Raw genomic sequence first — 12,291 nt, forward strand, 5'->3', positions numbered from 1 at the left:
CAAGTCTAAAAGCGGTCGGGGTTTTTTTCTTCAAGTTGGTTATTCATCCTCCTTTTATGGGCTTAAGAATGGTCCGAGAAAGGAATCATCGTGTTCATCACGTGTTAATATGACAGAGAGCTGTGTGCCTCTGCATGGAATCCTTTATTCCAGTGACGCCAGTGTCTATTCGGATCTGTGTACAACAGCGTCCCTGTCACGCGAGTTAGAAGAAATCTCAGTTGTCATTTAGTCAAAGTTGAAGTGTGTCTGAGCTTTTAATCACTGATTATGCCCCTAAAACCATTCGCGTACCTCAGTAAAACCTCTATCACCGCCACCCACGTACCACACAGAAGTGCATCAAGCAGTACCACTATTTGAGCCTTTCCTTACCCTCCCCACCTGAAGTTAAGAGCCATCATGTGCTGAGTAAAACGTAATTAGCTTTTAAATCGCTTTTCCAATTAGAGCATACTTATCGTGTAAAGACAATTTATATCACAAGAAATTAATTAACGTCGTGAACATTCTTTGCAAGCATGTTGTGCAATCAGAAAACTGTATGGCTTTCCACTAAAATGTACTTCGCCAGACTGTCCACAGGTTGAGGAGAACCTCGTGAGGCCTCTATTGCGATTGGACGCTTCATCATTGTGGCCACTGTTACGCAACTACTCATTGAGAAAGGCTAAGTCAGCGTGAATGGGCATCCGTTTTTTTCAGTCAACTTGGTTTTCGTGCGCTGAAATTTTTTGCTGAAAAAGAACACCAATTACAAATATCCAGATTTCACACATGCATGAGGCACGTGGTTGATGAATTTAAACAATTCCGTGAAATTCTTAGCTTTTCATCGCTCTCAAAATCGGTCCCGTTAAAGAGTTTCAAAGAATATCAAGAACTGCCACGCACAGACGAGCAGGAAGGAAATATATTTGAATGTAACTGTCTTTTATGAGATGGCAATTGAGCAAGATGAAAGGTTAATATGAAATTGAATGCTATGACCTGTGTTTGCGCAACTAAACAAAAGAGGTCCACATAATTAAAGAACGCTCAATAAGTTTTGAAGCTTCGTGGTGTTGACCATGGAGACAAACATATTTAACATGGGATTATAGGCTCCGTAAGAATTTCAAAAATTTCAAATTTGTATAGCGTTTTACCCTGCCAACACAGCCTCTTTCCTGTCCGCAGCTCAAAACCTTGCGCCTGGTATTGTGTTTTAAGAGTCTATTTGAAAACAGATTTATCATTTGGTTGTTTTGAATCGATGGCAGTTCATTGCTAAAACAAAGATCTTGACCTGTCAAATAGTTCCGTGAGTTTATTATATTATTTAAATTGAAGGGTTACAAAAGACACCGAACAACCTTACCCCTCCCAAGAAAAGGCAACTTTGTTATCGCTTATGACTATATTGAAACCGAACCTTTCTTTGCATTTCTATCCGTCTACTAGCGTCATAAAGCGTTAGTGAAGCGTAAAAAAGCTACACACTGCGTTTGACAATCCAGAAAGCGGGGTGTCTTTGTTTGTTATTCCGACCCCTGTAGGAGAGGGGTAGCCGAATGCCCGCAGGGTCACGCGGTACGTGCTGTTGTCACTAATAACAAAGTTATTAACCGCACAATAGACAAATGACTTCCCAGCTGTCAAAATTTAACGATTGGAAGTTTCATATCTTTATCTGGCAAATTCTCAGCTACATGACGCTCGGAATGCATTAATGTGGCTCTCGACATTCGAGGAATCTAGACGTGGTCATATCTGTGGTCGATTAATATAACTCAAACGAAACCACGAGTGTCATTTGAATAATCACGAGCTTGTATGAAGAACACCACGTCACGCAATGTTTGCTCGCAGTTGTACCGTATGTGAACCGCCGGGGTGTTCTATAGAATGCTCTGCGGGCCAGTGAATATGAAGGACACAAGTTACGAGCAGCCTGTCTGGAGTAATACTACCTCGAATGAAGACACTATGTACAACACTTGGGAAGTACAAGAAAACGGCTGGGATCAAGGCAAGTTGAGCCATTCTCGCTCCCTTGAAGCGGAGAGTTTTCCGGCCACAAGAAAATCCGAAAGCAATGAGAACCACGATCGGTTCTACCGCAACGGACGAACAGGGATGCCGAGCCGCAGCGCATCGAATGAGGATATAAACACGGAAACAGAAGCTATGGTACGTCCTCGATTTCAAATAACTATTGAACAACCGATCCGCCGCATTACCCCTGCAAGGAATACTTCCTTGCAGTGGTCCAAGCCCCGTACAACGCGGCGCGCTTCGGACGGTTTTCTCGCCTCCGCTCGGTTCTCTGGGAGTAATACTCCGACCTTCAGCGCTCTCTCAGAGGAACACGACATGGAGGATGGCGAAACGGGATCCATTCCAACCGCGACAAACAATGCAAGCAGCAGGGCTTCTTCGCTCAATTGCCGCCGATTTTCCGATGGTTGCTTTCACAGCGTTCCAAGGTATACAGGATCCAAAAAAGTCAGCATTGTTTTGCCGCAACCGCGAAAAAGTTCGAACCAAGGATCTAAGACATGTGAGGACGACGTAAAGGATATGGAAAGTGCTGATTGCAGCAGAAACGAAGAAGACGATCGCTGGAAGGAACTAGTGGCAAAGGCGCAAGGATTTAAGGGCGCTAAAATGAACGGAGTGGGCAAATTCAGAGGATTATACGTAGAAGACGTAAAAGGGGACATAAATCGCTCTTTGGATATGGAGGACGTGCTAAGCGACAATAGCAGCGAAGCATCTTTTTCATCAAACAGCTCATATCACTCATCGTCTGACAGTGATAGTACCGTGTATAGAGCGTTAGTAACTAAGCCGATATCCGGTGATTTAGCGCATTTCAGGGAGGTTAGCCGCACTATTTCCAATTCCACATCAAGGACAGCTCGCCGGGGTTCCGCTGAACATTCGCTCGACTCTTATTCAAGTAAAAACCAACCGCGCAGATATTCAGTGGCAAGCTTCTCCTCTGCACGTTCCTTGAACCCTGCGTCAACAGCAAAACTTTCCGGTTACAGCACGCAAAGTGCGCTAGAACAAGCTCGGCAGCTTCTCGGCAAGCTTCAGTTAGAGGGGAAGAATAAAAATAAAAAAGAAAGGTTGGAGGAACTGAGCAGAGCGCTTAAGTGGATCCTGGAAGAACTTAATCGCATTGAAACACCGGACAGAGATCTAGTCAGCTTGTTCATCAGTTTACGTGCGAAAATTGTGCACTTAAAGAACGAACTGAAGGCGGAAGAATTCGACGCGACCTGCATTGACCCAAGTGAAATTGACAGCGCCCCGCAAATCCAAAACCGTATACTGACCGAAGGCAATTTCGCGCATACCCGCTCAAGACGATTTAGCTGGTGTTGAAGTTAGGCAATATTCTCTCTGGCGGGTGAGTAAGTTGTTAAGAAACTTGTTTTTCTACACAACTTATTGTTTCCGGCACACGTTTAACAGTTGTACAACTGCAATACTTAACTTAACATGCTAGTTTACATTCAGACTCCAGACTTCGCCGCTTGACGAGATCAAATTGGGTTATTGTTTGAATCACACCTCAAAATTAATGCAGGTCTCTGTGTACATTGAAGTTTTTTCTTTTCTAAAAGCGGTCGAAGAAAGGACGCATACAAATTCCGTGCTCAGTGAAGGAAAATATGAGTTCACCAGTAATAGTAATTGCCATTAATCAAGAACGTTTTGCGTGGGAAAAACCAGTCTTGCGGGACATCGTTTATAAGGACATTGATCAATTTTTTCACAGCCAAAACAACCTTAATTGTTCTTCATCTACACAAAGAACTTCCTTTGTGTTGCAAATTTCCTTCAGGCTCTTTTCAGACCACAGCATTGAATGCAAACACCTTGGGTTTAACAATGCTGAAAATTTTGAACGCAAAAATGTTTTGAAAGAAAACAGTGCCCTCATGGTACAAATCCCGTACAAATAGGTACTTCAAGGTCTGTCAAAGGGTTCGCTGACTTCCGATCGCTGTCATCAAACGGCCTATTTAGTCGTTTTCTCACTGCAAACAAAAAAAGTTGATTCAACAATTGTTTAACTTTATTAAAAAAGATCGTAAGGTGTTTCAATCCCATAGACATGGGAAAAAAGACGATGAATTCGTCTCATTGTGACAGTAGACTTTGCGTGTTTCTTCAAGAGGGAAAAATCTTCAAATGCAATATAAGTTCTTAAGGGTCATGGGGTGAAGCTGAAGTAATCTTTCTTCAAAAGAAACGCAAAGCACACATTTGACCGCAACGTCAATTTAATTAGACATCTTCAAGGAGTCTTTTGTCCCATCCCATCAAAAACATTTAATTGAGCACTGTATTTTAAGGCATGGATTTGGTGTACTTGCGTCAAGAAAAGAAATTGACGTTGGCTTTTACATGTAAAGAATGCTCCCAAAATAGGCTTTTGTCGACGTGCTTATACGCATCACGAGACGATGCTTTCACTGCAGTTTCGAACCGGTAGAGATTGTCACATCCAAGACTAGACAGTTTAGTTCTCTGGCACTGCGGAAACTGCACACTTGACTTTCACTCTATTTGAAAAAGTTCCGGAAAGAAAACACATGCAGTATTCTTGCCATTTTTGGCGGACATCCATGCGTTATGTGTTAAATCGGCTTTACGAGCGAAACAAGCGATTTTAGCGAAAAGTATGAGGATCATCAAAGGAATGTGATCTCTTTGTTTCGTTCGTTTCAGTTTCCACAGGTTCACGGTTTTCTCGTTTATTTTTGGAAGAGAAGAATTATTTCTCAAAAAGAGATGTAATACAGTGTGGTTGTCATAATTCCTACCCAATACGACATAAGTAGTCATGGCTACACTGAGACCCCCTGTGTGCATTATTATCTGGAACAGTTTTTTATTATGTTCCATTTTTGCCATATTTGTGCTGTTAAGTTCATAACGTTTATATTTTTCTTGATCGTTATAAAGCGATTGCTTTTTTATCGTGTTTATGTGTGCATTGGTGTAACAATGTTTATTTTTGCTGCTAGCTTTGGTCCAAAACTTGAACTCTGACTATCTCAAATAACATTGCGCTTATTACAAATAACACTCCTATCTGAACTTACGAATTCAATTTTCTGGCAGACTTGCGTTCAATACCCAGGTACAGAGTAAAAATCGCGTCTAGAACCCAATTTTCTTTACGAGCCTCAGCACATGACTCAACCGCATGGTCGCGTTCACGCTTTCTTGAAAGGAATCATCAGTACTTGTAAGGTTCAAGTGTTTTAGAAAGTAAAAATATTTCTTAGCGTTTAAAACTTGGCACGGTGTTGGGTATAAGAGGATTGACCGTCTGAAATAATCTGTTCCCTAACACAAGCAAAAATACCGCCGGATCTGTGATGCCCTGATCTAACCTCCTTTTAGCTCTAGCAAACATATAGTCGAGCAACGATCACGTTTTGCGCGTTATGATATCTGCCCCACTGCACCGCCTCATTAAAACATTCTCTAGAAACAATTGTATTTGACTTAGCTGAGGGCCTTACTTTGACAATGAAGATGTTTTTTCAGCCAATAACAAAGAACTAGATTTGCAAAGATATTAGGTTTGAAGTGTACTAATCCTCGCTGCTAAAAAAAGAGATAATTGTACAACCGCCTTTGTAGTGTAGGCTGATCGGATGTAATTCAAAGCTTATTTATGTCTCCCAATAGTCACGTTTTTGCACAGGATATAAGGACAAAATAGGCGGTGCATTTCATATTTCTGACCTCTCATGGTATTTAGATAATGTATATTGTAAGGGTAACCTTGAGTCCGGAAACATGACGACAAAACTGCAACGTCTAAGCTTAACAACAACGAAATATCCACAAAATGCAAGAGTCTCATATGTAGATTTCTGTGGATGTTGGTGGCCCTTAAAAGAAATCGTAGACCTTTGGCGCCTTTTAATCACACGCCCTTTTCGATAAGAATATATTGTAATGGTCGATTAATGAAGGAAAAAACTAGCAGACACTATAAACAATGGCTGCCTATGAACTTCACTCCCAAAAACGTGCGTAAGCCCCTCCCAACTAAATACTTGGTAATCCAAGGAGGTTTTTAATTCATAAATGTTTTGTCCCGGTATGCGACTTGTTTTTGTAAGGAAGGTACTGCTCAGTATAGTCCCAGTCTTAGAAACTGTGTTGATTAAAATATCATATTTCTTAATCGAACGATTTTTTCGTGTCAGTTAGCAAAGAAATTCCTTCATGTCCGGATTTCGTCTTTTGTATTCGAGTGTTTTGCACAGCTTACAAAAGAAACCGGTATGAATTTATTCTTCCAGCTAAAACAGTCTTATCGCATTTCTCCGTGCTTGTCTTGGAAAGAATCGTGTTTTCATTCCGCAATCACAAATCTAACCAAAGCTTAATATCATATCACACCTTTGTTTCCACATTACAGTTCCAAGCAAACAAAATTATTTCGAAATTCTGCACAGCAAGGAGGGTCAAGGAGCAGTCAGAGCAAGCGACTGCACGACAAAATTTAATGTTGATCGTCGGTTCAACCGAAAAAAGAACACGACTCAATAATTCCAAGTTTGTGGTTTGCCAAATTTCAAGTGGATCACTCTTCCAGCTGTCAGTCTATAGAACGAAATTCTTATCAGTTTCAAAAATGTTTTGCTACTTTCCTTGCGGTATGCACGACATCGGAAAACATTTCCCCCTTTTTGGGGGTAATTTCCTGAGGTGGATGACATGGAAACCAGATCACTCTGTTGTTATGATATTTGCTATCAGAAACGCCTGTGTAATACTTTAGCAGTGCTTTGTCATGTTTCAGTCGAAATCCTCGAACGGCCGGAAGAAGAAATTAAACTTTTAATTTATCACCTGAATGAAAACAGGAGGTATTTCCTTATTAGGTGTAATTTCATTTTCCATCCAAAAACATTTTACAATTGATACCTATCTCTGCATCATTGCATTATATCAGTTTTATCATTAGATATGGCCGGTTCTGACCTAGCTATTTCCCGTGAGTTATTTTATTGAATGAAAGGCAATATCGATGAAGCCAAGAACGAGATATTGTTGATCGTACAAAACTGTCCTGTGTGCGGTTTCTGTTTGACTGAAGCTCTCAAACTTCAAGAAAGCCGCTTTCAAATATGGCGGTTTATTTTTAATATACATACTTATTTAACTAATGAAACCAAACGACAGGCCGACTTCATATCAAAATCTCTTTTAAAACTTAGCGTAGTAATTTTTTTTTTGAGCTACGTATATTGAAATGGTCTCAACCTGTAATATCGACCAACAGCCTCCATGCACTAAGTAGCATTTCAATTATTTCGAATATCACGACAAAATTTCATCTAAGACTGGTTTACTGTACTGTTAGATGAACTTTACTGCAATAGCTTTATTGACTCCAATTTGATGTATAAAGCTGAAGGCCGGAATGCGGAATTCAGGACCCGAAGAATAAGCGGTTCATTAGTTTTTGGTCGAATTTTTAATCCGATTCTTACAAACATGAAAATGAATTGTCTTGACCGCATTTGAAAGGTTTTTGTTGACTTTATCCATTCAAAAGTATTTTCTCCTAATCCCTTACATGCATGAAGAGTAGATCTTTACAATGTATACAAGACTCGGCTTATATGAATTCAGAAGAGGGTTTTCTCGAGGTTCACGCTAGCTGAAGCTTGTCAACCCAGAGCGATATCGCCCACTTTCAAACGATGCGTTTTATGTTATGTTTCGGGACTAGCAAGTTTTACTTTGACGAATATATCGGCAACATGTCCAATAGCTTCTATTTATATCCAAAGATATGCCCGGGTGTTTGTCCTTGGATATGATACTCTCTGGGTGGGTTCCTTTGAGGTGACCTGGATCAGGATCAGTGATCCAAGATCACTCGGATCATGGTATATCAAAGGAACCGATTAATCCACTCTGGTCACGGATTTATCTGTCCCTTTGATGCACCATGATCCGAGTGATCTTGGATCCTGATCCAGATCACCCCAAAGGAACGCACTCTCTATCCCCTCCCATAACATCATAACATCACGCCAGATTACGGTATTACGATTACAGTAGCTCTCAGGACAGGCCGCGAAATGGCTATTTTGCCAGCTTGGACCAGAGGACTGGGTCCTCGTTATGCGTTTTGTATCGTAAATTCTGAGATATTTGCTCAGTTGAACGATTCTATGTTTCTGCGTATCGCTGCCTCTAGAGTTGGGAGCGCCGCAGCTGATTCCAACATGTGGTGGTAGACTCGTTTCCTTTTTCAAAATTGTGGCTTTGGGTTAAAATTTCGTAACTAGGGGTGTTGGTCTTAACTACTTAGCTAGAAGATTGTTTCTTCGTGATATTGATATAAGCTGATGGAATCAACTGGCCATGGGCTCCCTGTTGACCTACAGGCCCCTGCATCCACACACTCGTGGAAGTCAGTCGTGGTGAAATCTTCTGCTTATGATGTATTTCATTTATGTTCTCTCCCAATGTTTAGATATCCAGGCAAGAGATAAAACATGGAGGAAAGTTTATCAAGTAGGACTACATTAATGCTATGTCGAAATTAAACGTGGCTCAGAAAGTTTAAACTTTGACACTCTAGTACAGATAGCCCAATGATGCGGGTGAAGAAAACTTAAGTGTTAACACCCAGAAGTGAACAGAATCAGAGTCAGGGTATGATGTCAAAATTTGTTGTCATAGACACTACTCGGGTGAAACAAGAGAGAATGAAGGGTCAGACAGTTAAACTTTATTCCAAAGGTAATCCATCTCAAGTTATTTTTAGCTTAAAATAACTTGAGATGGATTACGTAATAGGGTCTATTTGGGGGATTAGCTGTCGCACCCTTCATGCTCTCTTGGTGGAAGTTATTATTCTTTTGTTTCTAGGATCAATGGCAGCCAATTTTGACGTCCTTGATTTCTCCCTCAGTTTGTACATTGGCAAAACCCATGCAGATTTGCATTAAGAAATGGAGTAGTTAAACTGATTTCAAATATGCATGGAAAGATCTACTATATTACCAGCCAACTGAACCTCCATGCTTAACTCTTAAAAGAAACAGACTCAGATCTAGAGATGATTGTTTTATATAACGTGGATCTAAAAATCATTGTTTTATATAGTAGATATTGAGTTTAGTGTAAAGTAGACGGTCGTTCATACTGATTTTGTATAAATAGACTAGATAGTATTTATGTTATATATCTTTCATTTGGTATTCATAATCCGTTCTCTCTCGTGTCCTCGTTTAAAAATGTTATTCGTTAATTTTGCTAGTATTTTGATACTGTTAGCTAAATTAAATTAATTTTTGATGTCAAATCATTATATTGCTGTACATTTTGTATAGTTAGCCTTAAGACAGAAATGAACAAGTTCCTTTGTTATTCCCACGACTAAGTTACCTGAATTTGTTTCAAAACTGAAAGAGAAGAAAAGGAGAAGTCGTTTATATATCTACCCAGTGAAAACGACAAAGCTTTGTTGTAACGCAATTGTACGCAATTCTCCTGCAACTATGTGGAATTAAACCGTAGTTTCAACGCGTTGCAGTTGTCTCGCAATTCTACCAAAATAGTGTAGCGTTGTACTGCAATTGTTTTACACAGCTCATGACACAGTTTGGTGTTTAAATCATCTGAGTATGATTTAAGATGGCTCCGATCAAACTTAGATTGAAAGGAATCAGGCAGGAACTATTACAGCTAATTTCGCTGTGCGTTATATTACATTTACTGGTAAACCCTAACTAAGACAAGTGTCGGATTCTCAATCGTACTGTTGGCCAAACGTGTGAGAGACTGATGCAGTTCATCATGGGTTCAGCCAGGCTTGAAATGACCATAGGATTTCTCTTTTACAATTTTTGATAAATCTATATGACTGTATAGTAATTTGAGATCAGCGGAAAAATTAGGTACCTTAACTAGAAAAATATTAGCCATAAAAACACGAAAAATAATATTTAGAAACCATTATGTGTATAAAAATTTTATATCATACGACTAGTTTGTAGTCTACTAAGATAGTTGATGACTGAATTAAAATTTATCGACAAAAACAAACGTTTAAATACATTTTGTGACAAGCATATATTGCATTATATTTGGCTTTATCAATGGACAACGATTTTATTTGTTCTTCTCCATAGTTAATAAGGATTTAACTTGTTGTAAGAAATTGGAATCGATCGAAAACAAATGACGCCTTTGTATAAATCAAATGAGTTGTTATTATAATAAACAAGAAACCTATAATGAAACCTGTGTCTCTTTTACCTACATTCAGTTGTACCTTGCAACGCAGAAACTCGAAGATAACGTTTACTTATTTTATGTAGAGGGTACTGAAATGGTAAAATGCAAACTGGGATTGATTGGTCTGTTTTTGTTCTGGGAAAATGGGATTTAAGGTGATTCCTCGCATTTGCGTTGCGCATCCTTACTTGCACGCGCTCGCGCTCGTGCACGCGCACATTGAAAACAAAGCGGATTTGCCTTAATATTGAGTTCTGTCAGTTGAAAAATGGCTATAGCTCACTAACGGGCTCGGGCACCCCAAATTTTTTTTCCAGTCATTTTAATCAACTAATCATTACCTTTGCGTGAGAAAAGACTGATCTGATTTCTATTGTAGAAAATTGAATAAATAAGTAAAATAGCAACTGCACTGTAGCCTTTTCTATTTTGTAGTTTGATAGCCGTGTCAAGCAATTTGGTTTCAATATTTTAAAAAGGCTTCAGCTGTCTGTCAAAATCAAACTTGAAAAGTTTATTTGTGTCCGACACAAGTATTGACTGTAGTTTGAGGCGTGTTTTCATGAGTCTTGGCTCACAAAGATTTTACAATAACTTGGAATGTGTTCTTGTAATAAGCATTAAATAATGTCAAAATCGGACATTTTTAATGCCTCACTGCTCCTTAATGAACGTGGCACCCCTCTTTTTTATTTTATAGTTAAAGTTCTCATATGATAAATATTCAGTGGACAAAGTTTGAACAAAAATCTATTGGCAGTTTTATTTCAGGGGAATTACCTGAAGTCCCTGGTACTGGGAATTGGTCATTGGGAATGGGAAAAAAAGTTAAAAAGGGGAATGAGATAAAAATTTCGAGACATCACTTATTTCCTGGGATCAAAAAATGTCAGAACTTTTTCGTTAATTTTGAGCATGTCCATCCAGATCCAGCACGTGCAGAACTGGTCACTATTTCGCGGTTACAAATGAGATTTTAAACCTTCATGTTGAAAAGTAGCATGCCTTAACACATCATACTTGTATATATTGTATGAATATTGATGATGTTTGACACATCAGTTGAAGAAACACGAAAAGGGTTTCCAAGTGGGCAGCAGCGTTCTCCACAAATCTATATTCATATTAAAAACTGCCAACATCGTATGCAGCTTCCTTACCTCGCATCAAAATTCCCAAACCAACCTCACACGAGATCAGACCAGAAAAGAGCAAGCTGAAAAGAGGGTGTGAGCTCAGATGCATGGTAAATCCGCCAGACAAGGAAATATACGTCAAAATGATACAATGGACAGGACGGGCACATTTAGCCTCTGAACTTATATATATGAAACTGAAACGGTCTTGAAACCAGTCAATTTCAATTCATTGAGAGGCGTAGAAAAAGTTCGAAGCGAAAGTAATGGGCTGCCTAATTCAATAGAGGGTGCCAGTTTACCAGCAGTCTCCTACTCGCAACGAACAGGCAGACAGCCTTAGCGCGAGTAACAGTGACAGTGACTCTGAGGAAGAGGTAGACAGCGCTTTTGAAACAACACTTAGCATGATCCGTCGGACCAGGCTCAGAAGAATAAGAACACTTACAAGTCGGTTTATTCCCTGCTAGCACAGGCTCTTTTCCATCTTTTTTTCTACTGTACAATATTCAGGACATTGTTTTTCCTTTATTTTAGCTTGCATTTATGTATGTCTTTCTTTTATGATAATAATATCGTCTTTAATGTTTAAATTAACTTAGCATGCGGCCAACGCCAACTTATATCTACATGACAGTGACCAACTCGAAAGCTCATTGGCTACTTTGGTCAGTGTGCACAATTAAATATTGTTTCTTGTAGTTAATTTCTATCTGTATTTATTTTTCCTATATCATTGTATACCATCTTCCGTTAAGTTGTTTTTCTGTAAATAGTGTGCGATAATACAACTGAAACTGAAAAACTGAAACTTTCCTGGTGTTCGCTGACGGGAACACCAGGAAAAGAGCTTCTGCTAGCAGGGAGGTCG

General features: G+C 39.5%; 1 protein-coding gene across 1 annotated transcript; it reads left to right on the top strand.

Moving 5' to 3' along the window:
* Nucleotides 1–1,654: 1,654 nt before the first annotated feature.
* Nucleotides 1,655–10,289, top strand: LOC110053536 (uncharacterized). The gene is made up of 2 exons (XM_020759778.2): nt 1,655–3,400; nt 8,516–10,289. The coding sequence occupies exon 1, from the start codon at nt 1,888–1,890 to the stop codon at nt 3,373–3,375; it is 1,488 nt and encodes a 495-aa protein (XP_020615437.2). The 5' UTR covers nt 1,655–1,887; the 3' UTR covers nt 3,376–3,400; nt 8,516–10,289.
* Nucleotides 10,290–12,291: the final 2,002 nt, after the last annotated feature.

The sequence above is a fragment of the Orbicella faveolata genome, unplaced genomic scaffold (genome assembly GCF_042242905.1).
Source record: "Orbicella faveolata isolate gen_17 unplaced genomic scaffold, um_ofav_v1 contig_1, whole genome shotgun sequence".
Taxonomy (NCBI): Eukaryota; Metazoa; Cnidaria; class Anthozoa; order Scleractinia; family Merulinidae; genus Orbicella; species Orbicella faveolata.

Excerpts from the sequence above, each read along its gene's own strand:
- LOC110053536 (XM_020759778.2), top strand. The coding sequence starts at position 1,888 with ATGCTCTGCGGGCCAGTGAATATGAAGGACACAAGTTACGAGCAGCCT.